The sequence below is a fragment of the Bombus terrestris genome, chromosome 3 (assembly GCF_910591885.1).
Source record: "Bombus terrestris chromosome 3, iyBomTerr1.2, whole genome shotgun sequence".
Classification (NCBI taxonomy): domain Eukaryota; kingdom Metazoa; phylum Arthropoda; class Insecta; order Hymenoptera; family Apidae; genus Bombus; species Bombus terrestris.
This window is the reverse complement of record NC_063271.1, coordinates 6,984,755-7,011,877: the sequence shown is the minus strand read 5'-3', so window position 1 is coordinate 7,011,877 and position 27,123 is coordinate 6,984,755. Positions and strand designations below refer to the sequence as shown.

Below are 27,123 nucleotides of genomic sequence, written 5' to 3'. Positions count from 1 at the left end.
ATGCGTGTATATACAAACGTAACCTATACCTATACGTAACCTAACGTAACCTACGTTAGTAAATACAGGTGATTTCTATGAACGCAGAAACTTTGACAAGATTACGAAGAGTGCTGTCGCGATGTTGCGAATTGCAAAACTAGTAATATATGTATGTGTGTATGTGTAGTTGGAACAGATGTTTCGGATAATTCTCGATGATTGAAGCTATCAGAATTCTCACTGACAATCATCTTAAGAAAAAATCTGGGAACGTAATTAAGAAATGCGAAGAAAAATAGGAAGTAAGAATAAGGTGATTAGCGAATATGCGCGCGCGTCATCTCCGAAGAAGTCGGCTGAGTCGTTGAGAGAAGCGGAACGGTGGTCCGTGGTAGTAGTGTACACGCGTACACATTCGCGTAGGTCGTCCGACGACGCGACGGTGGTCAGCTGGCGCCAACGCTCTGGCAACCTCCCACCAGACAGTATTTCGCCTCGTTAATCTTGCTTTACGTATATGCTCGCCGCTCTCTTTCTTCCCTTTTCTTCCTCTTTCTCTACCTAAATTCCGCGACTCCTTTCGTTTTTCGATCTTATGCCCATGAGCTATGACGTGTCTCGCTACCACGATTGACCGAACCATTCACGGATTCATGATTCATGATTCACGACTAACAACTAAATACGCGTTTACACCGCAATTATTCAAATCGAGATATTAAACGAATCGGTAAAATCGATGTTTTGATATCAACGTATGACTCGCCGTTATTCGACAGGAAAGATAGATAATAGGAATATAAGAGCAATCGAAAGAAGCAATTCTGTCCTGTCACCGATTTCATCGTTCGCGTATTCTTCTTTTTTCTTTTTACACATCGCACGTGTAACAAGAACAACGCGAGTGATTATTATTCGCCCCGTGTAACCTCCAAAAATTAAGCGAATTAAATTCGTGAAATGATAAAATGCAGCTGCCTCTGTTTCTTAGCAGGTGCGCGTGTACGATTCCTTCGTGTATCGGAAGTATATGTTGCATACACGATGAACGATGTCGGACGTTGGCACAGTGTGCATGTACTTACATCATGGTCCGTTTTTTTAGCCTTGGACTTATAAACGCGCGCGATAAGTGCTAACGTTTCTCGCGTTTCGTTTGGGTTTCTGCTTCGGTATCCAATATCGTCGTCCGTCGATTAGACTACAACTATGTGCGGGATTCCGTGATCTATAAGCGTGCACTTTTGTCAATGCGTGGCATCGATAACGTACACCATTTCTTAGAAGCAGATATTGCGATCGATCGATGGATTTGTTTGCGGAAACGTGTATCATTCAGAGAAGATCACAGTAGACCAAATCACGACGCGTTTTTACCGCAATATCTAAACTGTGGATTTCTATATAACATTTTCTATGGAAAATTTGGAGATGCAAAATTGTATATAATATGCAAAAATATATGAAATATTCGAAGCATAATGCCTTTATAATGTTTTATGGACAAAACGGCTTTTTATCCGAATTCTGGTTTTTTAATTATATTCGTAAAAATATGAATTTGCATTAATACATACAGTTTAGCCATCTCCCACCATTAGGGATACGAAGGACGAGGAGTGTCTGTCTTTTTTATCAATAAATTGGCAAAAATTTGTTTACGTTTGTTTCTCGTTTTATTTATTCGAATCTCGATAGAAGTAAATACGAACGTGTGCACAGGCTCGTGGTAGTCTTACAACGTAAAATTGTACGATTTCACGCGCTCGATCGAAACGCACACGCATTGTTCGCATCGCAAATGCACGTTTTGTCGAAATAACGTGAAAAGCTATTTTTATGCTGCGCAACGTTTTATTATACGCCTCGTTTCAACGTTTCACGTCCGACTCTCGATTCGGGATCGCGTATTCTTGCTTTCCGCAATCGGTTCTACTATACATATTATTCACTACTTATCCGTTACTACCATCATTGTCATCGTTTATCGGCTGACCATCGATGATTCACGATTCGAACGAACAAACGAAAAAGTTTGCATCCGAAATCAAAACGATTTCATCGAATCGCTGATTCGACGGACGAGAAAGGAATTTCTTCGCCGTAGGCTATTTAGTCATCTACTATTGTCATTTGAATTTTTAACGATCGGTGGGTTCGCTGATGGTCAATGTTCGTTATACGTATACATATACAATAATATACATACATATTGTCTTGCGTATGTTTTCGAATTTCAAAGCGTACGTGGAGCTCAGTCTTCTTTTCTCTTTCTAAGCTTGCCTTCTGTCTGAATAGTTTTAGATACAAGATCCACGCAAGCTCCCAACGAGGCGCCGTTGGTCGTCTCGCCTTCCGCAGTATCGACGATTTTCCCCAGCGTCATGATGTAACTACACGCGATCCTTAACACGGATAGCTTCGACAGCTTTTGATTGTGGGAATACGCGGGAATAGCACGCCTAAGCGTATCGAATGCAGCGCTTATAGTATGCACCCTTGTCCGTTCTCTGGCGTTTGCTTCTATTCTCCTTTCGCGTGTCATGTTTTTATAGTTTCTCTGTTGTCCCGCTGTTGGATGTTGCCTCGTCTGACTACTCTGCACGCTCGTCATCGTAGTCGTCGGTGTGCTTACCACCGCTGTTATCATCGCGGCCGTTGTCCCTGTCGTCGAGCAAGAATTACCGTTGTTCGAGCAGGATCGATGAATTTGTTGATGGTGAGACGACTGAGATGAAGACGACGAAGCCGACGACGACGACGAGGACGACGCCGATGATAACGACGAGGAAGAGGAGGTAGAAGACGAAGACGACGTTGAGGACAACGACGAAGACGACGATGACGACGACGACGACGATAACAGAGACGAAGACAATGACGAGGCAGTCAAAACGTTCGTACGTTCTACGGGATACGAGCAGGTTTTCTCGTAGTTACCGTTTACCGCTGGATGCGAAGGTACTCTGGCGGTTACATCGCCTCTCAGCACGAGTGACAGAGGTTCCTCTTGTAATCTCGGATGCGCGATCGAAGACAGTGTCATAGACGATGATGTTATGGCTGTATCGGACGTAGAAATTGCACACGAGATGGTAGCGTTGTCAAATTTTTGACGAGATAGTTCTCGCTTCTCAGCTCGTGGTGTACGCGTTTGCGTCGATTGTCGTACTCCGCTGGGTGAACTGTCCCGACTTTGCGATTCTTTGGTGTCTTCGCACGTATCACCGTCGTCGGAATCGTGGCTACCTTGTCGAACGTTGTCGTTACCGTTGCCGCGATCACGGTCGTTGGTTTGACAATAACGTTGGTGGTATCGGTGACGATGATGATGGTGATGGTGATGATGATGATGATGATGGTTGATTCGATTTGAAACGTGAATCGTTGGCGATGGCACGTTCGTTAGCAAGGAAAAAACACAGGTTGTTGGTTGGTTAGCCGTAGATCTCTCTGCGGTTGTAATCGGTAAAGAAAGTTTCGCATCGATGCTCTTGCTGCTGGTATAGCTCCATGGTCGAAACGGGCTCGGTGATCGAAGCGTTCTGGTCGACTCCTCGTCCGGTACGATCTCTTCCTCGATTCGTTGGAACCTTCGTTTTTTCAACGGGGCTGGATTTGGTTCGTGAATTTTCCGTGGTTCCGCCAACTTTCTTTTATTTTTCAACGATATCGGCGTTACTTGCACTTCTAGGCTATCCTCCGAGGCGCTTGGCGAGCGTAGGTCGGATATGTCGTCCTCGTCTCCGCCGCTACAGAAGCCGGCATCCCTGTCGGAGCTGGACATCGCACCGACTGAAATGAAAAACAGATAGCAACATAGATAGATAGCTCTTTTGTAAGAGTTTGCGGTTGAATTACGCCGATCGACTACGCCTTCTAATTTACCATCTTAAACTGCTTGGAAGAGAAAATGATTTTCCTATTTAACGATATCTCGTGGAAGAGATATTTATTTATTATTTATTATTTCCTTACAAAACGAAAGAAGCATTTTTTATTTGCATTATATGTTTCACATCTTCGATAAAAAACCGTTTAATCGTCGACCTATGTATCGATAGCTACGTTGTATGTTATACCAGTTATACGCGTTGCTCTTCTGGTTCGGCATTGTCTTTGTTAATTTACGCATCGTAAGAATAAAATGACGCGGAAGAGAAAATGCTACAAAAGATTGCCTCCGTTCACCGGATATTCGTGGTTTCCTATTCGCGCATGATTTTCATCGATATATATTCACATCGTGTCTTAATAGTTAAATAATACTTCACAACCAAGCTATAACGAAAGATATGTAGCGGCACACGAGTTAGTGGACAATTCAAATCATGTTGTTGTTTTGCTTCGGAGTATTAAGACCGTCAAAATACAAGTAATGCAAGAACAAATAAACTCCGGGCAAAACAATGTTGCCTACATGCAACCGTCGAGTAAAGACGAATTCGAATTTTCCGACTCTCCTCCGACCAGTATAAATAAACAGGCGCGAGCGCGGGCGAGATAGTATCAAGTCAGTATCATTAGAGATCGACAGTGCTTAACGAGTATCTCCGCGACAAATTATACCGAGTATTTATTTCAAACTATTTGTTGTATTTACGACGCAGTGTACGTCCATTTATTTATTTCAAATATACTCGACGGATTGCGACAGCAAGCGCCGTCTTCATCCGTGTTATTCAAGTATACCTAACACAACCTAATATCCACAGATAGAATGGTAAAGCGATTGGGTCCAACTTTCCAAACGCTTAATATCGGATAGCATAAATTATCGCGCGGAACGTATTACCAAATTACCGAATATTTTAACGAGCGTTGGAAACACGAACGATTATCCTGGATGATTCCATCAAGGATAACACTCTGCGTGTTGGATGATAACAGCTTGCGCACACCTGGTGGCGGTTCGACCGTGTCTTTAAAGGACTTATCGTTACGATAAGATTACCGCTCTTTCCTCTCTCTCTCTCTCTCTCTCTCTCTCTCTCGATCTTTCTGTCGTTCACATCAAGCATCTGTCTGGTTTCAATGAACCAACGCTACATAGTCGTAGGAAGTTCGTGTCGCGATTTTTCATCTCTCCATTGGTTCTGTATGTTCTATGCCGACGATTTTCAACCAAATGTGCCGTAAGAACTTTTAAAACACGCGATACCTATTATTTTGTCAGCCGTGCTCACATCCTTTCCCCTAGATTGTCAAATAAAAACGACGATAGCCGTGAGAATGTCCTTTCTTAAACCAAAGCTATGCGATACATGTTCTGGTGTGTCGCATATTTAGTAATTAGCTTATTCGTGCCACGAAAATGGTTCAAAATTGCTGCTGACGACGCGTCAATGTCGTATGAAGCAGTTGATACGAAAAATCAGGACCAGGACTCTTCTATAGGAATCGAACATCTCAGAAAACAATGAAATTTCTCATAATTTCGTTAAAATCACGTAGCATGGATAGATGCGGCAGGAAAGAAGCATAGGGTCGACGACGTACAGACTTTGCTTCTAGGAGCGAAACGTCGAAAACACGAGAGGAAAAATGATAAGTTACTGTCAGAACTTGGGACGATGCTGGAAGAAGTGTTCGACGCACGACATACGATTGCCCCTAAATTACTTTCGCGAATATCGCGTACTACGCCATGCATCTTTGTCGTCTTGTTCGGCAATTGTTCAAACAGACCGAAATAACATCTGGACATCTGTGTAAACTCGCGCGAAGGCGTACGGTTAACCGCAGACTGGATATCTCCGATCATATTTTCGTCAGGGACGTACGAACGGATAGCCACGTGATGGCGTGATACTTTCGCGGTTTCTTCCCTCTACCGACACTCCCTTGCCAGACGCTCTTTTTCTCCTTTCGCGTATTCGCGCGTCCTTCGATCCTCCTTCGCCCTTTCTCTTTCTTCTTCTTTTATAACGTTCGCGCATCTTTGCTTTGCATTCTCCATCTGAATTTCGTCGGCCGATTCGTACGAAAATCAATATGCGTCGGCGAACATCGACGACAAGTAAGAAACGATCGAGCCTGGAAGACGCGCCGTTACAAACATGTAAAACGCGTGTAATCCTAATGGAAAATCGAAGTTAGGATTAAAGGTAGAAATCGGGTTGAGAACGCGACGATGATTCTAAATTTCATTGCGTCGCTGTTCGAAATTTATGGTTGAACGTAAGTAAGTAGTACGTAGAACTCTGTCGTTTCATCTCGTGGATGCGCTGGTCGTTTTCTTTCTTCGCGATGCGACCCAACGTCCTAGAAATAGTGAAGCGTAACGTTCGTGGACGCGGCTCTTTGGAAATAAGGCGGAGAAGAAACCGTCGCCAACTTTTGCAGAGATTATAAATAAGCGGCGTGGTCGCATCGAGAGAAGAAGCGCTAACGAACATTCAAACGCGTATCAGCCACATGTATATCTAGAGTGTCAATTATTTCGACGACGAGTAATTTGAAATGCAAATCAAATCGGAAGACACAAGATATTCCGACAATAAATGCTACGTTGAATGATTCGCACAATATATACCTAATAGACCGTAAATATGTATGCGTTTGTAGAAAATTTGAAATTACAGAAATACGCCAATTGCACATAATGTGGAAAAATATAGAAAATATGCGAAGCGTAACAACAGTTGCTATGATACTCGGAGGCTGCAGTAAACATCTATTTAGATTCAATTTGTTTAAGTAGGTTTCATAGAAGTATGAATTTGCATAAAAATCTGTACTCTACTTAAATGGGATATTGTTCGTAAGAAGATGCTGCTTCTGACACATGCACAGGGAGAGAGAGAGAGAGAGAGAGAGAGAGAGGGAGAGAGAGAGAGGAGGAAGAAGGAGAGAAAGAGGCGAAGACTGCGGTCGCCAGATGGTTTTGCGAGAGCAACGTTTAAATCGATTGCGTTGGCGCCGCGTCAACGTTGCGACTTGACTTCACCACTTTTCTTCCACGGCTCCTGCTCCTCCTCCTCCTCCTCTTTCTCCTTTCTTCTTTCAGTCGATCGTTTGATTCAGTTCCGTTCTCAATAGGGTTCGCACTTTACTTGCGTCGTGTTTTTGCAAAATAAGCATGGGATTACCTTCTAGCTGCATTATCCAAATGTTTACTTCACACCCAGTTTCTATCCTCGAAGGTAATCGTGACAACAAACATTCCATGGTATCGATAGTACACATTTGCGATATCAAATAGTCGTCCGAATCTCTATCGGGGAATATACCGTACCTACAGGGACCGGAAAAAGCATTCGCGCGTATGCTAACTTTCCAACGAAACGTTATTCTTATCGGATTTCACGTTTCATCTTCATACTATCAAATTCGTATAGTTACGTGGAAACGCTACCGATTTATGTAAAAATTAATATACAAACGTCAATATACAGAGTAAATACAGTGGTGTGCAAATACTTTTTCCAGCTACTGTATGTATGCGCACTGCCATACTTTGGTCGCCGAACACTTGCTCTTATCTTGAGCAAAATGATAGGTAGAACGTAGACGCGACTTTTCTGATTAATTTCATTATTTACCCTACTATTTAAGCTACTCGGTCGAATTAAAATGTAGCAGCACGTGAGCTACAGAACAACTCCAATCATATTGTTGGTTTGCCTCCGAGTATCAAAATCATTAGGATATACATAATGTAATAATAAACGAATTCCGGCAAAACAATGTCGCTGCTACGCGCAATCGTCAAACAAAGGTGAATTTAAATTTTCCGGTACTCCCCCGACCAGTATAAACACACGAACGCGATCGTAAGAAGACCAGTTTTCAATCTCAGTCTCGAGTGATTTTATTAGCGATCTTTCTTTTAACGACCAGTATCGAGCAATCTACGGTTGACTCTGCATTTATAATTTATAATTATTTCAAATATATTTGACGGTTCAACATCGAGTAATCTTATCATTTCAACTACTACACGACCGACCATCCTCCACAAGAATATGCACGATCCTATGCCATGAATTAAGTTCCATGTATCTAACGTTTGCATGAAATGACGAGATTGTGTAATGTCAAAAATATTTACATTCTAAATTCCACCGACCGTTTAGCCTAAAATAAACGAGTGTCCGATAACTTATGGACAGCAACGTACACGACGATACGATCGACGACAGACGACATCCTTCGAAGTCGTGATGCGTTATCGAACTCCGAGAAGCATCCTGTGCTATCGAGTCTCTGATTCTTTTTTTCTCTAAGAGGTAGCCTGTAAACTACTATCGTCGTCGATCAGAATCCTTCTGCACCCTGTCGTTTCGTAATGTTTTTCGACCGCGCGAGTTTCCATATACATACGATATCCCGAGGATCGGGAAGAAAGATTAAATGGAAGAAAAGTGGGAGAAACGGAACGGAGAGAGACTTTTCAGAGAATTGGTAGAGTGGCAAATAGTAAGCGGTAAGCAACAAGGTGGCTGGAAAGATCGGTGATCGCGGGAACGAGGGTAGAGAGCGGGGAACGGGTCCGAGGACGGAAGAGGTCCGGTTCAGGTAGCAGGTGCGACTTTGCGCACAGGTGGGTGGAAAGTTAGACGTTTACCGTAGCATTGGTTCTCTTCTTTTCTACTTGTGCTAACCTGTAACCACGGACAATAGGATATCGATTACACTCGACGATTTACGACTGTGGAGTTTGGTTTAGCCCGGTAATCACGTTCTTGGGACGGTCTTAATTCAAGAAATCCTGTCGTTGACCGATCTTCTACGATATTGAAGGGACGAATTTTTTTTTCTTGAAGAGAAAAGAAACAACGAACGATAGTTTACAAAGACATATCTATAAAAGATCTTCGTTTCGGTCGCTAACTTCGTAAACGCGTTTAAACGCGAGCTACTTGGTTTCTATTTAGGCTCGATGGAACGTTTGTTCGCGCCACCGTTCGTTAAGTCGAGTGGAGACGATCGCCCCGAGAACCGATCGCTCGGTTATTCTTTTCTTTTCTTTTTCCGTATAGTCGGTGTTAGCCCGGGGCAAACGTTACTCGATCGGTTATAAAACACCTTCTTTTGTGTTACTGAGTGAGCGCCCATTATGGTCACGCATATAGGCGGCAATATTCACCACGAGCAATTATTGTTCGTTAACCTGAGCGGAGAAAAGACTTTTTAAAGGGCAAAACGTTAATGAACGCTTCCGCGACGATACCAGAGAATGAGAAAGGAAAAGGGAAGAAAAAGGAGTAGAATGGAAAATAGAGAGAGAAGGAGGATGAAAGAAGTAAATAAAAAAAGTACAGGGGGAAGAAGTAAAGTTCGGAGAAGCGTGGAACAGAAGTGTACAGGGAGATTAGACGGTAAGAAGTTTCAAGTTTGGTCAAGAGGTCGTTTGTTTCGTGCAAGTCGATTCGCCTGCTAGTCGTGTGAGCCAACCCACGCTGGCGCCGCCGCGCCCTATCTCTCTTTCGCATTCTCCTTTTCTATCGACTGTCACTTCTCCCTTCCGCTGTCTTACCGTTTTCCACGGATCGCGTTCTGTCTCAGCTCCCCTTGTAGCGAGGCTATACAATCTTTCTCCTCCGCGAAGTCGGTTTCACAGCCGCATGACTCGGTGCTGCTGGTGCTCAAGCACTCGATCTCTCGCTCGGAGACGACTGGCGCCGTTCATAATGATAATTATCGTTCTTCGCGACTCCCACCACGGACAGACTATCAATCGACCGAACGACGACCACCACAATAACAACGACATTCGTATTGCGTTAACGTTTACGATCCTCCTCGTGCTAAGTATCCGGAACGATATGATAAATATCGGAGCGTCGACGAAAACCAAGTTGGAGGAGTTTAAATATTCGCATCGATATTTCTACGTGATCGTGGACGATGGTAAATGAAATTGAAATTAGTCGATTGTAAAAAATCGTGAAATTGATCGAGAGATAGTGATCGCGCGAATAAAACCGAGTGCTAACCCGCAACGGGTTAAAGGGACCGTGTCGATGATCGGCGTTAATCAGCGGGAACGCTGCATCGGGATTAAGCTGTATTTTGAAAGAGATAGTCACCTTTCATCAAAGCCGACAATTCGGAGGCCGATTCCACAACGTGATTGGTCATTTTGGTGGGTAATTGGAGACACGAAGGCGCGTTAGAGCGCACGTTGAGCACCGTCTTCTTTGTTCTTGATCACCACACGCGCATTACTTCACCCGTTCATGCACTACTTTTTTTTTTGTAGTGGATCCTACGAGCACGTGCCGCGAATAGGTACACGGGTTACCGCGTAATCGCGTTGCACGCTTCGCGTCTTTCTTCCCTCGCCTTGTTGCTTCAACAACTTCTTCTCTCTTCCTTCTCAAGTTTTCCCGCTATCGCTTTCGCTTTCTTTCTCTTCTTCCAACACTTTCTACGAGTCTGTGCGCTCAAATTTCGTCGCGTTCTTACGAACAACCATCGAAAGATATCGGAATCACGGAGGAAAAAAGAAAATCACGATCACGATTTTATTCGCGTACGTTGGTACGAAGTTGGTTCGAGTCCAAAAACCGAAAAAGACAATTGCTATAGCGGAACGCGTCCTTACTCGAGCGCGGTCGACGACGTACTAACTCTCCTCGTGCGTTCGAGCCTCTTTCATCTCACGCGCGTACGATGGAGTCCCAACTGGTCTGCCTGCAGTGACTTTGCTGCCTCTAACGTTACCACCACTACCACCACTACTACTACTACTACTACATTACTACATTACTACTACTACCACTACCACTACCATTTCCATTGCACACCACCACTGGTATCGATACCATCGATTCTACGGATACCATCACCACTACCAACGCACCGGACGTTGTTCCTTTTTCAGCCTCCGCACCACTTTGCTCCCTCCGAGAATGTATCGCGTGTATCGACTTTAGCACCAATACTGGCGCGCGGAGGCGCCCGAAAGTCGAGTAAGCATCGTCTCGCCGCGCTTGGAAACTCGATCGGATCACACGACACGGATGAGTTTCGAGCACGGTATTCAGTTTGCGATTCAACGGGGTCAAGCATCTCGCTATAAGGAGTATCCCACACTAGTAGCGTTATCGTCGACGACGATGAGCGATGGTGGTAGTAGGAACAGCGATGTCACGGTGCTGGTGTCGGTACTACAGGTACTGGTGTTGGCGCTGACGTTGGTGACGATGGCAGGCGAAACAAACGGGGAAGAGGTGTACGGCTCGCATTGTTGGCGGCAAGAGGCAGCGGGGGCCGACAGAACGGCGCCAGCCGGCCGAGAGTTTGACTCGGTTTCTCCGTGCGTCGTGTCGCGCCATGCCGCGCCGTCCATCTTTCTTCCCGGCCTCTCCTCTCCTCTCCTCTCCTCTCCTTTCTGCCCCATGCCTCACCTCATCACACCGGTCTCGCTCTTTCTTCCCTTCTCGTGGCCGTCTCGTGCCTTTCCTTTTGCGCTCCTTCGATTCCTTCCTCCTCTCTCGCACTCGATCTTTCGTTGCCGCGCAAATGTTTCAAACATCGTCGACTCGATTTCGAGTCAACCACCCGCGGCGGATCGTAATGCCGCGCCGGTGTCGCGGTGCTACGCATGCGAAAGAAACGCGAGCCTACGAGACTCCGGTTTGTCGGCCACCGTTTACGACCGAGAATCTCTCTTCAGTGTTTAGCGGAAACCTACGTACCTACCTACCTATCTACCTCTACCTACCTATCTACCTCTACCTACCTACCTACCTACCTATCTACCTACCTACCTATTTCTGCCTACCAATCTACCTACCTACCTACCTACCTACCCACCCACCCACCTACCTACCTATCTACCATTCTTACAGTCTTTCAAACATATTACCTTTCCTTCTTCGTTTCCTATATTTGCTCCATTTTTGAAATCTATCTGATAGAGCCTAACCGTGGTTACATTAACCACGAATCGTGAATCTTGGGCGCGGCGAAACGATTCTCTTGGTTGTTCTTTTCAGATCGTTTCGACGTATCTTTGTTTTCCAACTTCTTCTTGGTACCAGTTGCCGTCTTGTTATTTCTGTTCGAACAAATGGTTTTTACGAGGGTAATCGGCAAAAATGGCAGAAGGTCGTCTCGGGTTTCTACCGTTGTTCGGACATTTACGACTCGAAAAATCCCAGTTTCTCCTTTATCGTGCAGGGTACGCTCGGTATGACCGGGATGTGTCATACGGGCGTATGTTCGCCATCTGTTTGAACCGCGAGGTCTTAATCCCTGTTTCGACTCGACACGGGTGGTATTGTCGACGCGATGATCGGACGATTGTGTCGCACGTGCGTTCTAATCCAACCGTACGTGTATACGTAGGTACCATAGCTAATCGCAACTTTTGGTCGGGTTCTTCGCTGTTCGACGAAGCTGTAACGAAACGCGTGAAATCGAATCGATCGTTGTGCGATCGATACACCTGATAACGCGTACCAATCGAGAGATACCGTAGCCGCTATCACGCGTTGCAACTGTTCTCGAACGGATCTGAGTAAACCAGTAATCGCATTCTATCGCGAATCACTCGTTATTCCACGATACCGTTTTCGCGACGAGCGATCGTGAATCGTGCGACAACTTCCGTCGCTTTCGAGATTTGCTACCCTGCGCAAATGATCCTTGATCCCGTTGCGATTCTCGAATTTTTATGCTTCGATTTTTTATCTCGCGCGAACGAAAAGAGTCATAATGTTCTAAAGAAACGTTTAACGCGAGATCGAAGAGAAAAATCACGCACAACGATAAGAGGCACTTGTAACGTTAGAAAAATGCAATTACGTCAAAATTGTTCGGAAAAATGCGCTAGCGTTAAGAAGATATACAAACGATTCGCCGCGTGGCGTGAAAATCCAAAGTGCGAGTCATCTTTGATTACGGTTGCATCGTTATAAAATTGGCCGTTCGATTCAACGATTGCTTCCTACGTGAACTCGTATTCGGCACATTTGTAAGCAGGCGTTGGCATACAAGTTTCGAAGGTTTCCACGTAGGTAAGATTTCATGAAAAGGTTGAGTCTTGAGAAAAAGGACCGAGGGAACCCCTGGTGCGAACGTGTTCGTATGATATCTGCGAAACATATGCGCGGATAGGGGTGCCTTAAGGGTATTAAAGAGAGAGAGGACGACGAAACTGGCGGACCATCCGATTTGTCGGGATACGTGTGTCTACCAGATGTGACGAAAAAGGCCAAGGAAATTCCCAAGGGCACCGACCGCCGTCCTCGCGAGACGAGCGTATTCGACCGAGTTCTATCGTTCGATCTGCCTTACCGAATCTGTCAGGAACCATCGGCAACGACGTTTCATCCTTTCTCTCTTTCCCTTATTTTCCAATCGTTGGAATTCTTCTTCTCCTCCTGTTTCTACTCTTCGTCCTGTCCATGTCGTCCGACGTATTCGTCGGAAGAATGCGATCGCGAGATGTGCGAATCGGAACGAGGGTACATCGCTCGAAAGAATTGGGAGACGAACACCGTGGAGCTGACGCGGTCCTTAGAAGCGATCGACGGTGGCGTTCCGCGCGTGTATGCGGTAGTAACCTGTCGGGCAAGTTTGGCAACGGTCTTCTCTTTTCCGAGGGCGAGTTGCGATTTGTCAGTATCCCCACTGTCGTAAGTAGCGGCGCATGCACCTGCCGTTGCTCTTGCTTCTCGACTATCAGTCGCACGCTGATACATAGTAATAATAACAATACTAATTCATTTGATTTTGCCCTCGCGGCCGAGGAATACGATCTGCTTGCAATTTTCCCAACCATACGCTTCCACGTCCGATCTTCTCACTTATCCTTCTTACGCTTTATTCGTACGCTATCATTAACCCAGTTACTATACTACGCACTAAGAGTCTACGCTAGAAGTTATTTTCTAAAACTATCATTTCCGTCAGCCCTCTAATCGCATCTTCCAATCTTTGTTATTTCTTCCACAACTTGTTCCGTTATCTTTTTCTTTGCTTATTCTTTCCATCTTAACCGCTAATATACGATACAAATCTTACTTCTTAATCGTTGCGATGAAGCAACGATCGCAAATCGAAAGTCCGTATTTTAATAGCTTTACCGGCTTAGATACTCGTTTGGACGACTTTCGCGATTATTCGTTTCGCGATGTACGTACGCGGACACGCGTTTACGAGGAAACATATAAACGACGTCATAGTAACATGTGTGGCGTTTATGTGTGTGTACGTGTGTGCGTACTTTATAATCTCTAAATATTTGATGGGCGGACCGTGCGGCTGCGTTCCCATCTGCGCCAGTGTCAGCTTCAATTATTAAAGCTTTGCCATATGTCCTTGCTCTTCCCTACCCCTTGCTCATCCCTCTTTCTCTCTTTCTCTTATCCCCCCTCCGTCTATTCGTGGCTGTATGTATGCGCGTGTTCGCGAAGCATGCGCTCGCAGTCCTGTTTCGTTTTGTCTTCCTCCTCCCTTGATTCCCTCAGTCGATAGTCACGTTTTACGCCTGTTGCGAATCCGTATCGTTGACTCGAATCACAAAAGCGCGTAATTGCGCGAACGACCAACGCATATGGATTTCCCCATATGTATATACGTACGTACTTATATGTATATGTATATGTATATGATAAGTCTTTCGTCCCTGGATCGGTATACGTTCTTGAAAATCCAATTCAAACTCTGTCGGATAACAACGAGAGGAAATAGGTAAAAATCGTACTAATGGGCAATATCGAACGCTCCTTGTTCTATGATTGGTCGAACGGTTAATTTCCTACAGAACTTTCGTCGCAGAGGTATTTCTTAGCCGATGGCATGCGATTTTATCGTTTCATTGCCAATTAGCCTGAATTTAGAATACGCGAATCGATAACACCAGTTCCCCACCGATAGATCGCCTTTTGCCTCTCGAAGCGAACGATCGGGGGATCAGGCCCGATCAGTCCCGAATTTAGATTTAGGATCGTTGATTACTTCGTGCTGTTCAGCGCGGAATTAGTTACGTTCAAGAACGGTCGATCCATTTTCAAACATGATTTTTTCGAAAACTAACTCCGAGACGAACGAACTTCAACGACGAATCATCCAATGACCACTTGTACGCGTTATTCGAATCTTATATTCGTCATTACGCTGTTCATACACTTATTATTAAACTACTTACGCGAGAGAACGTTCCACGAGAGATAGAATACACGTGTGCGCGGTATACGTATAAGGCTACCTGGAGACAGTAAACGAAAAACGTGAATAACATTCGATTGGAAACGTCGATCGTTTCGCTCGATTATCTCCGAGTTATTTCCGATGAGTGGCTCTTTCTCACGATTCGAACGAGTTTCTCTGCGAGTCAAGGTTCGGAATATTTACGCTGGATCGTTGTCGATGGGTGGAGCGCAGGCAGGTGGCGATCATTCCGGCTCTGCGAGCCGTGGCCGTGGACGCAGCGAGGAACGCCACTGTCGGGCCGCGCGTGTCATCGGTAGGCCGAATTATTTCGCGAGGATCGCGTGGTTCTTCGCACCTGCCGCTGTCAACCGTGAGAAGACGAGAGTGTTCGTCCCGTCGATGACTCGACTCGACTCGACTCGATCGGTCGATCGATCCCATTCGACATCCGCACGTCGATTTCATCGTTCTCGATCAATTTCGCTTGACTTTCGTTTCTTCTCTTTTCGCGATCCTCCCCAACGCATGAAACTTTGACTCGATATCTTAGCTCGGAGTTAATTGACACCTCTGTCGCAGCTGGACAGCTAATTTCGCTGTAGCATCATCGCCGAAGACGAAGGGGCGATAACGTTCACGTTTACTTTTTGTCGGCTATCAGGCCGTATCCGCCGTATCCGTTTCTGTCGCGTTTCGGAACAGCATTCAAAGGTTTTCGTTCGTCTTTGGAATCTGTATGAATGACGCGTGCACCTACGTTATTGCTCAAACGCTATGTGAACGCTTGCTGCTTACTTCTGACGGAATGTAATATTTATTTATTTGTTGTTTACCGCCTGCACATTCTGTGCTATATAACGATTAGCGTGAAAGTAGAGAAAGTAGAATACGCCTGAAGGTGTTGGAAAAGGAGAAGAAGCTGATCTTGTCGCAATACGAATTTACGTCTGTAATGAGCCTATTATATGTATTACGTTATACAATTATGTTGCCCGCAGCGGGTTGAGTGAAATTCTTGCCAGAGAAGGGGACAGTGTATAATAGTGAGCGGAGAAATCCGAAGACCGAATTGCGTTAAAATTTCGGGGCAGTTTATTAAGCCGTTTGGTGTTTTATGTCCAAGGATAGGTCGTCGATAGCAGACGTCGACGATCAGGTATCCATAAATTTAAAGGGTTTAACACTACGACTGATTGACCAACAAACTGAGGTATATTCTGGTCGAAAGGACGATAGCAAGTAAGAATATGGTCTGTGACAGTGATATTTATACGAAAATATCGATGAGCGTTAACCGTTCTCCATCAACGGTTACTCGAGCGTGGTGTTGGGAAAAACCCGTTTTCCTGTGTTTTATAGCCATGAGCAATAGTCCTAAGAAATTTCTCGATTTTTAAAATGTTTGTAACGGTGGGGCGTAAAAAATGGTAAATATTATGGAGGTTTCTTAGGATTATTATGGGCCTGAGTCTTGACAGCTGGTGGCCATCTTGACCGAGGGATGGATTATGTTTTATAATAAAATTACGGATATAATAACTATTGTTATTTGTTATTACTGATTTTGTTTGTTATCTGACCTTGAGATAGCCTTTTCTTTGTACTGATTGTATTTATTTTAAGAATAACTAAAATATTTTGTCGGCTGGTCAAATTGACCGCTTACGGTACGCAAGGCAAAATACAAATTTTTCTTAGAAAATGAATAGAGCAAGCTAACAGTAATTATCGAAAAATATATTGTATGCATGTTTTAGGAAAAGTCCGAAATTATGAAGCTGTATGACAACGTTTGAATATGGTTAAATTTGTGTAGAAGTTCGAGAGCGGTCAATTTGACCGGCGCTGGTAGGTTTGGTGTTAATAGCTGAGAATAATCGTGTTCATCGAAGGACATGGGACGATCCAAAACGCGTGCCGCTAATATTGTTTCAAAATTACAGATAAGAAGATCTAAGATCGTTTATGATAAAATGAAATTGATAAAATCATCGATCGAACGATAACATTGAATTAACAGTCAGATGAATTCTTTTGATCGATAGAATTGAACGATAAAGAGCGGCGTGATAAAATTTACTCTTGTAAATTAGTATGCAACGAAGAAATTGGAATCTGCGAGCGTCGAACATTATGCGGCAGATTTACTCTTTAAGAGGTTCGTTATTCTCAGCGCGTTTGAGTGTCAAATTATACATACGATAGGAAGGAAGATTCTCGTAAATTGGTAAAAAGGCTACCGTGATTCTAGCAATAATATTTAAAATTGATGAGCACTCTGACGAATTTTCTGTTTTTTTCTACCATTTAATCAAACCATTTGTGCTTCATACGATATATACGTTATGAATAAATTTCTTTAAATGGCTTTATTTATGCCTTCAAGGTTCTGAGGTAAGCGCTGAGCTGTTCGACTCATTCCTCTTGCCAGAAGGTTCGTCACCTCCCCCACTCCTTGGCCAGATCCTTCCAGGGCATTCTTATCATCTTACACGCGCTGTAGAGCACTGTGACGTCGGGTCATCGGCTACACGTGCGTTCCTGGGAACTTCGAAACTGTAACGTTCGCGTCTCTTAGAATTTGTCAACCAAAACTTTGCACACATTGCACACATCTGTGACAGAGCTCGTCGGCAAACCAAAATTAATGGCATTGGCAGCCCGATGGCTTTCGAAAGGCCTTGATAGGTGCAGTTGCTCCTACGGAGTTCCGGAAAAAGTTCGTGAGTGCTAGTCTTAACTTGCCATTGTCTCGTACGTGTATCTTAATCGTAAGCACTGTTATTAGAAATCGATCGAAGGTGCCCACGTATTCACGAGTTGCGGTGTATGCACGTGGTTTCGAAGGCTCCGCGTCGTAACTCGTAGCCGTTCGAATCCGAAGGGACATCGACGAAAACTCGGATCGGATAATCGTCCTTTAAACGCTTTCTCGAGGTCCGAGACACGGTCTCGCTCGATTGGTTCGGAACGAAGCGAAGAGGCGGAGGATTTCTGAAATTGCTTGACGAACGCTGCGAACGTAAACGGTAGCAGAGTGAAGATTCGCAAGAAAAACTATGGACAAGAACAAGACAAGGAGATGGGAAGATGCGGAGTTTCGACGATTCGAACAGGGGGTTGTTGGTATCGAGGTGGAAAGCGAAAAAGTTATGTCGCGGCGGCGACGGAACGCAATACAGGGAAAGAGCATTGCCGGAACTCAACAGGTGGGTCGATCGAGAATGGGATGAGTGAGCTGCGGTATAGTATAGAATATAGAAGGTAGAAAAGAAAAGAGAGAAAGACGATGCGACGTTGGTCGGTTGCGTACACGTGTGCGTGAGAAGGGGCTGAGGATAGGAGGGCAATGGAGCCCGAGAGCATTCTTAAGCGGCTTTTCTCCGAGCATAGCCGTGCCGTGATCGTATTTCATCTCGCGCGTATGCGGCGTCGTTTATTTCTCACGTTCCGAAGCTGGAGGGCTGCAGCTTCCTGACTTACGATCGTTGAAATATCGCGGTGCTCGCCCTCCCAGCGATGGATATTACAGGCGATCGAAGTTATAAACCAGTTTCTTTAATTTTCCGCGTTAACCAATATTCCGTAAAATGGTCGAGGAATAGATCACCATCCGTCGAGATTCGTCGTTGAAAAGCTTTTAAATAACGCGAATAAAGGAACACGAGGAACGAGGTGCGTGAATTCGACGAGGAGACAGGGAGACGAGTCTCGTTGCGAGCCGATCCGTCCGGTCCAAGCGTTACAGGTGCACGGAGTCTGGGAGCGAACCACTCGTTAAACGTTCTACCGTGCACCTGCCGCACGGCATCATTCATTGCCTTTATTTCTCTACTCTCCTCCGGCACACGCTTCGTCGCCACCGTCCACCCTACCGCTCTTCACCCTGGCTGTACGCCTCTCCGTCGCACCGATCGTCGTCGACTACATACGTACACCGCGTTCATCGTTTTGCATTCTCCGTACGGACCGCGGCATCCACACCCGGCCAACCTAACTCATCCTCCACCCTGTGTCCCGAATCCTCTTCGTTTTCGTGTTTGTAACGTTAGCCCCATCTCCCCCGTCCTATCTTCGTCGCGTTCCTCGTGCTCGAGATGTCGCGTCACGGCGCTCGCGAAAAACTCTCGACACGCGGTTTCCTGGTCTGTTCGAATATTCTTCGATCGCTGCGAAGCAACAGGTTCGTTCTAATGGCAAGGAACATTGCGCTAGGTTTCTAATTTCTAATTTCTAATTTCTAGGTTTCTAACGCTTGAACGGTTTGAAAATCGGTATTCGTTAGAATAGACGGCAGGAAGGAAGGATGAGTGGAACAGGTGCAAGAAAAATGCGGATGGGTTTAAGGTATCGGTTACAAAGCTCAGCAAGAGTCGACTGTTTGCGAGGCCGAGTCGCATCAAGACTGTATTCTTCGTCGAGGAAAATTTACGAATGCCAAGAGCGCGGGTGGTGCCAGGGCGTGAGCGAGCGTAACGAGTTCCTTGGCGCAGGTTTGATTTATGCCAGGTCGTAAGGAAAGAAAGCGACCCCTCACCTGCCGAGAGCTATTCGCCGACCGACGATGTTCCAACCTAACGATGACCTGACGTTTTTCTTCCCTTCGCTCTGTGTTTTCCAAACGATGTACGTTCGATCTCGACTGGCCGATTCCTTTTTTGTTGCCCATGTGGCGTAGCTACGGTATAGCGACTGTCGTGTCCTTGACGGAAAGCACCAAGAAGCATCGTGAAGCATCAAGAAGCATCAAGGAGCATCGTGAAGCATCGTGAAGCATCGAGAATCATCGAACGGGGAAAATCGTATTCTCGATTGAGTATTTCGGAGAGCCTTAACCCGTCACCAACTATACAGGTGTCTTTGGACCGCTCGAGGTAATAATGCCGGTATAACCGAACAACTGTTCGATGACCCAGGTGGTAGAGGAATTGTATAGGATGACACCGATACTCCAAATACGGCAGACGACCAACAGAGTCATTGTTCACGCTGTAACCGATACCCTCAGCTTCCGAGAACGGATCGATCTTCTCTACCTGTACGTACTTCTGTCCGCGTAATTACCTGGCCTTTGCCCGCATCTTTGTCTTTGTATCCTGACGCGCCCACGTGATGCTCGGCATTCTTCGTCTCACGCTATTCGTTCCTCGATTCGCCTCGTACGTTTTTGGCAAACGACAACGTGGAAAGACACAGCGATCGAAACTGCAGGGGAACGCGCGCAAACAATCGTCTTTATCATCGTAACTATGAAACGAGATATGTAAGTACAATTTATCAATGCGAAGTTAAGACAGTCTTTCGCCTCGTAGGCGCTTGCCAGAGTTTGCAGTGTGCGCGAGTGAGAGGACAAAAGAGAGAAAGGGAAAGAAGAGAGAGAGAGAGAAAGAGAGACGGAGCGTTGCGTCCGTATGTCGTGCGTCGTGCAACTCATGCATCGTGTGTGCAGTAGTGTGCTCTCATGGTCGAACGAAGAGCGGTGCTACGCTATAAAGATCACGAAGCGCGACATCTGGCGCCACATGGTCGTTTAAAAGCTGTCGCATTCACGTAATCGGCCAGCGCGATGGTTCTGAGCTGCTCGCGATATTTGCTATGTACATATTAACAGTAACTTTTCTTTGCGCTGTGGAAACATTTGCGATTACGCACGTGATTAGGCGTCTTCGAGTCATCGACGGAATTTGACTTACGACTCGTATCGAACGTTACGTGGAAGCCCGTTACCGCGTTTGCGGCGAGTCTGACGGAAGAATCCGTGCAAATCGGAGCCACGACGATTCGCTAACGTTATTTTGGATATGCGAGAAAGTCGAAGCTTTCGCTCGCACGGCGGATCGCGTAAATACACCCGCGATGGTCGTTTAGCCTCGAGAGGTCAGATATACACTGGAAAACGAGCATAAGAGAACACGAAAGTATACGATCTCGCGTAGAAAGAAATTGAAAGCACCTGACTATTGGATCGATTATACTCGAGTTAAATGCATGATCGATTAAGTTTTATGTCGTATATTTTATGTAAAACATTTTGAAATTCTACTGCTACTGGTACTAGCGCTGGATACAGCGCTATCGCGATCATATTCGTCAAATTTGAAAAGAACCCACAAATGTACGTAGAAATTGAAAGATATTTAATTGCAAACATATATATACTCAATAATTGCTACACATTACGAATAGCGATCTTAAACATATAACAATGCTTTAATTTAATAACAAATAATGAACGGCCAGAGAACAACGATAGGATATTACAAATATTCTTTCGCGATCATCGATAACTATTTAAATAATCTTGCGAAATACGCTTGTGCTAAATATCTCGCCTATTTTCCACGTGTATTCCCGGATTCGTTTCAAACTTTACCGATATACCTATCGTCAGTGAATTCTCACAAGAGAGCTAATGATATTGCAAAATGTTTCGTATAACGCGCGTCATGTATTCGTAGGAGATGTGTACAAGTGTTCGGTTGGCTTTCGCGAACCTGCCTGTATACATACGTACTTGAACGTTTCCCGCTTAGATCGAGAAACCATCGAGGCGAATCGACGGATTCACGAGCGGGACCGCGAGGAAAGAGAGATGGAAGTCGAGCCCGTCGAGCAATCGGTTCGGTTCTTTTTCGATGGTGAGATTGGCAAGTTTTCACGATGCTCGATTTCTCTGGTTTCGCCTCCTTTTCCCGTCTTTCCTTTTCCCCGACCGTTCTAATTTCGTGGTAGACACGTGCCCGGATGGAAACAGATGTACCTCGGCAGCGTCGTATAAATACATCGGTGCTCGGCTAACTGGGCGGTCGTGTATCCCCGACGGGGCTGCGAGAGTCGACAACCGTGCCTTTGAATCGATATAGAGTTACCGGTACGACTGGCGCCAGCGTGACTGCGCGATTCCAGCTACTCGGATCGTGTCGCGGCCAGACTCACACCCGTTCTCCGAAACCGTCTACATTCTTTCTTCCCACCGTTCCAGTCGCTCCGATACCGTTCGCATCCTTCTCTTCAAGATTCCCTCAGGAATATCTCTAAGCTACATAATTTCTACGCGTCTCTTACGTGTCGTACTGCGCTTTATTTATTTTTATTCATTCTTATTTATCTATTTTATTTTGTTATTTCGTTGTTCTCATTCTTTAGCCTGTTTTAGTTTTCCTATTTTTGTCTCTACGCGTGATTTTTAGCCCGGATGAACCGCTAACGCTACTTACTCGGCTATCTGGCAATAATTGTGCTCCAACTTCGTTCGATGTTATTGTACCAAAGAATATTCTCACCCGTTAGATTAAAGCTAGGGTGCTCAATAGAGGGTTAAAAAATATCCACAGATTTGGAAATGCTACTAAACCTTCTAAAACTGTGAACGTTCTAGGGTTACGAGCCGTACGTTCTCTCGGTTATTTTCCATTTCATTGTATCTTTCTAACGTTCAAAAATACCTTAAATTCTGACAAAATACGAAAATGATGTTACACGCTTTTAAAACGAAACAAAGTCCTGTTAAAACGAGGGCAAGTTTGAAATATACAAATTCGAGGATCCAACAATAAGTTCGATTGCGTTTCGCCCTTTGCGCGTAACGTTCTCGCAATACGGCACGATTTAATATCGTGTTTCTTCTTCTTTTATTTGCGTTTAACGATACCAGTTTCAGAGTCGAAGGATCTTCGACAAGTTTCTCGAGCGAGTCATCGATTATTGCGTGGGTTCGTTTACTCAGTTTCAAAGCGACTCGGCGCGTTACGTGTCAAGTGCAAAACGCAGTTTGCGATGCTAGCATAGCTGCGTTTTACTTTCTTACATTTTATCTTCGGACACGTCGCGGTACGCCGTGTCGCGTCGCGACGTATCGCCGCGCATATCTCGTTCTATTTGACGTTCTTGTAAAGGTGCGTTTAGATCAAGCGAACGAATACTCCTGCTTCCTCCACTTTGAAAGTCTACAAACGGAAGCGTAAACGAGCATTCTTTCGCCATTTGGCAGCGCTCGCCGAATCGGAAATCGAACATGCGAATACGTAAAAAAAGCTTCAAGAATGCTTCAAAAGCGTCGATTCGATTCTTTCAGCCGTGGAAAGAATCGGATATGGTTTCATGGAGGAGCGTTCTTGCCAATGTTTAATTTAAACGACGAGAAGAAACCGGTGACGTGCCATTTCCCAACTATATTCTACGTATAACAAGGATCGTTTTTAGAGATAATTCGATAAAAAAGTTAATTTTCACACTTCAAGATTTGTTTAAGATCCGCGAACTAAGCTAAATTTACTATTCAAAGATAAGCTGGAAAATGTCACATCCGAATGTTCCAAGAATTCTCTAAGAATGTGCGAAAAATGCCATTGTCGTAAATATGTTTGCGTACGGAATTCTCGATCACTGTTTATGTTAAACGAATGCTGTTGCTCTCGCCGTATGTTCTTGCACGTCTAAACGCGCCTTAACTAGTTTGTTCTTCTTTAAAAGGTTCGTGCGGCACCGTTTCGCGCGTAGAATGGCGAGTACGCGTGAATTCTCGAAAGGGGAACGGCATGGGGAAGGTGAATACCGCACGCAGATGCGCGACCGACATTATCGGAAGTCTTAATTGGTTTCAGAGTCGAACGGAGCATGTTGTTCGAGCGAGTGCGCGTTCGATAGCTTTTGTAGTTTTTTCTTGGCGCGAGCGGTGAACGGGAGGCGCTATAAAATTGCGTACACCGAAAGAGCAGGTGATCGTGAAAGGGTGGCCGTGTCGCAGGCAACGATCGCGCGACTCACCTTCTCGTGGAACGAATTGCTGCAACTCAGACTTGCTTGTCAGGTGTTACCATGCCGCGAAATTTATCTCATTTTCGTGGCAGAGTGTATTATTTATTTATTTGTTTATGGACAGTTACGTAGGATAGAAAAATTCCATCAGTAGAAAAGAGGGGATAGGGAAGAGGTAGGAAAAGTACAGGTAATATAGTGAAACGTATGATAATAAGAAAGACAAGAGTGATGAGTAACGATCAGGAAGTTTTGATTAAAATTATAAATTCAGATAGAAAAGTTATGAAATCTATGTTAGAGGAATCTTAGAGATTTCATAGATCGACTAGACACGCGTATCGATTATATTATATCGATATTTATTATATAATAAGCTCAGAGTTTAACAGCGAGCAATTCCGCATTCTTTCGAAGAGTAAATTTATGGAGACTAATTTTATATTTTGACATCGCGTATAATTCGCCTGTCGACGTAGAATTTGAAGATTCGAATTCCTAACAATATCATCGTAATTGTGGGAATTAAATGGTATAGAGGAAGCACGATGTGTGGCAGCAAATTTTAAGAATTTCTGTTGGACATCCTCAATATCTCGATACGAGATTCTGAAGCTTTTATGGCGTGTTGTAAAAATAAGGTCGGACGAAGAAGATTCTTAACATTGCTCAAGGTATTAAGCGCTTCTTCGCATAATTAAATATAGGTGATTATTTCTCCTGTGATTAAAACTCATTGAATCGCATTTAGATAAAAATATGTTTATTTTTATTTTTCCTCGTTGCTATAGTCCTTGCGCTTAGGATGACTTCCAGTTAACAATGACATTGTATTAGATCCATCGCTTATGCTATCTTATATTCCAATCTTTATCCTAGTATATATTACATCGTTTCGCATAATTGTTTCCACTTAAGATCTATCGTACATTCATTTTATCATCTTTTCTCTCCTACCTTTTCATTTACACGAATCAAAAGACGTCTCATTAAAATTACATCAAACATAAAGTCTGTCAAGGTCGTTCTGAATCAATCGCACAGGTAGAAGAGTAGCAATAACGCTAGAAAAAGTCTCGAGATGAGAAAAATCGACACGTGTAGTAGAAATTTAGAATAAAAAAACATACTCGAGGTTGATACTCGTATCGTTGATAAATAATGTAAAAGGAAGAGGTTCCAAACACGAGCTTCGAGCAACACCCGATCTTCTCCTATCGATCCGGAAACGGGGAAGATGAAGCGGAAACATAAATTTCTGAAAGGTATCGAGAAAGCTCTGCTACGCGCGGTGCGATCGACGAAATCGAGAGCGATGGTTTGATTTCGATTCGCGCCTGTTCTAAGCGTGTCGCGTCGCTATCGTCGATCGATCTGAAACTCGGAGGAAGTTGGGTGTCCGTGTCGCTTCGTCAGGTGCAAATTTCTGACCAAGCCTCGAACAACGGACGCGTCGCGGTCGCTTCGAACGAGGAAATTTCAGAGACAAGCGTTACGACAGGTGGGCGCGAGCTGCAGGTCGAACCTGCCTGGCTGGTGAATGTGTAAGGGTGCCCCGAAACCGGAAGGTGTTCGAGCACGCGAGCTTCGTATACTTCGTTCCGCGATAATTACTTGGCCGAGCTATTTTGTCCTTGTTGGCCGCGACGACACTTTATCGAAGTAGCTCGCTGCTTCGTAAGTACTTTACTCCGTCGATGTTGGCGCTTAAAAACGCACAACGTGAGTCATAAACGCATGTTCGTGGTTCAGGGGACGAATCTACACCTTCTGAGATAAGTAAAAGTTGTCTTATGGACATACGTTGTACGTAGGTTTCTCGGTATTCGAGTTATCAACGATTAAAGAAAATATTCGCGTTGTGGTACACATCACTGCACGGTTTAACATCGAGTTCTGCGCTCGCTCGAAAATACCAAGAATTCTTCGAATAGTTTCAAACCCATTGTTTCTCGATTCTCGATCATACGCTTACGATGTTCACTCGCGTTGGGTATCTACACGATAGCTCGTGAACGATCGCCGAACTAAAAATTTAACAGAACGTTTTCTTTAATCATACTTGATCGTTACTCGCAAACCAAAGTATTCGACCGTACGAAGACATTTTTACCTTATTCCTTGGTGTATATTAAGTATGGGATAGCGCTCCCGTATAATCTTTACTATCCACCATTTACATTATCATTTTCGATAACGCAAACGTTTCGTTTCGGGTAAATGGAAAATGACCGCGATTCGAATGGAGTTATTTTCCAAGCAGAGGAACGAACGGTGCTCGCGTGACGGTGGCGTGTGCCCGCGGGGGCGTTCGATTTCTAAGTTCCTCGAATCGCGTGCTGAGCGAAGAGAGAGAAAAAGAAAGAGAAAGAGGGAGAAAGACAATCTGTTCTCTGTGGTGGTTCGCAACGGAGGACGTCAACTCGGCGCTTGGCTCGGCGCGGATTCGAAGGAGGATGCAGCCAACCGTTTTACCACGGTCGTTGGTGTGCCGCGGGGCGAATCCGGATGGCAGAGTGTGAGATGCCGTGCAGAACGGTGTGGTCCGGTCTGATTGGGTTCGGCTCGGTTCGGTACGGTTCGCAACGTCGATGCGCACCTTAAACGTGGGCGGATCGGCCGGTCAGCCGCCTCGGGTGTTTCTCACCCGCATGCTTGGCATACGTGCCGCTCATCTTCGCCCCTTTTCTTTTTCCTCTTCCCATCAACGGCCCCATCCCGCACCACACACACACACTCTCTCTCTTTCTCTCCCCGTCTGGGCTACCGGTTCTCTCTCAATCGCCATCTCGTCTTCTCGTTGCACGATCGATCGGTTTCTCGTGATTCGCGTGTCCACATGCTCCTTGCTTCCGAGTCAGGTCTCCGCCAGTTACTTCTTCTTTCGCGTCTGATCGACTACTCCTTTCGCGTCTGATCGACCACAAGTACCAAGTTTTTGTCGCGTTTTCCGCTTCCTGCGATAGACTCGAACGGAGCGCCGCGGCGCCGCGTCGCGTAGCGCTGTGTCATCGATTGCACGATCGAGAAGCAGACAGAGACGGAGGCCAGAAAGACGGAAGGAGATAAAAGGCAGGCCGAAAGTAAAATCACGTTGGAAGAGAGGAGGCGTTGAACGTTGGTTCCCGCATCGCCCCGAGGACGTTCCCATGAGTCGGGGGCGGCAGGAAGGCAGTTTGCCGCGCTGAGAATCGTTTCGCTGCTACTCGAGGGCATCGGCGTTCCTGGGCAAGATCGGTGCGTGCAACCGTTCCTTTCCAACGCGTTATTACC

General features: G+C 45.1%; 1 protein-coding gene and 1 long non-coding RNA gene across 4 annotated transcripts in view; one reads left to right on the top strand and one right to left on the bottom strand.

The window, feature by feature from the left end:
- Positions 1-1,639: 1,639 nt before the first annotated feature.
- Positions 1,640-20,295, bottom strand: LOC100651554 (uncharacterized serine-rich protein C215.13). Of its 3 annotated transcripts, none has more exons than XM_048414629.1 (2): positions 20,158-20,295; positions 1,640-3,777 (listed from the first exon to the last, which is right to left on the bottom strand). In XM_048414629.1, the coding sequence occupies exon 2, from the start codon at positions 3,767-3,769 to the stop codon at positions 2,237-2,239; it is 1,533 nt and encodes a 510-aa protein (XP_048270586.1). In that variant the 5' UTR covers positions 3,770-3,777; positions 20,158-20,295; the 3' UTR covers positions 1,640-2,236. The 3 variants fall into 3 exon arrangements, with proteins under 3 accessions (XP_048270586.1, XP_003394118.1, XP_020724260.1); XM_003394070.4 differs by lacking the exon at positions 20,158-20,295 and adding an exon at positions 10,017-11,591; XM_020868601.2 differs by lacking the exon at positions 20,158-20,295 and adding an exon at positions 9,464-9,946.
- LOC105667126 overlaps positions 13,724-27,123 on the top strand; it is a 16,318-nt gene continuing 2,918 nt past the window's right edge. The window contains exons 1-3 of the long non-coding RNA XR_007227770.1: positions 13,724-17,812; positions 17,882-18,302; positions 19,338-20,356. This is a non-coding gene — a long non-coding RNA (uncharacterized LOC105667126). The remainder of the gene's footprint in view (positions 17,813-17,881; positions 18,303-19,337; positions 20,357-27,123) is intronic.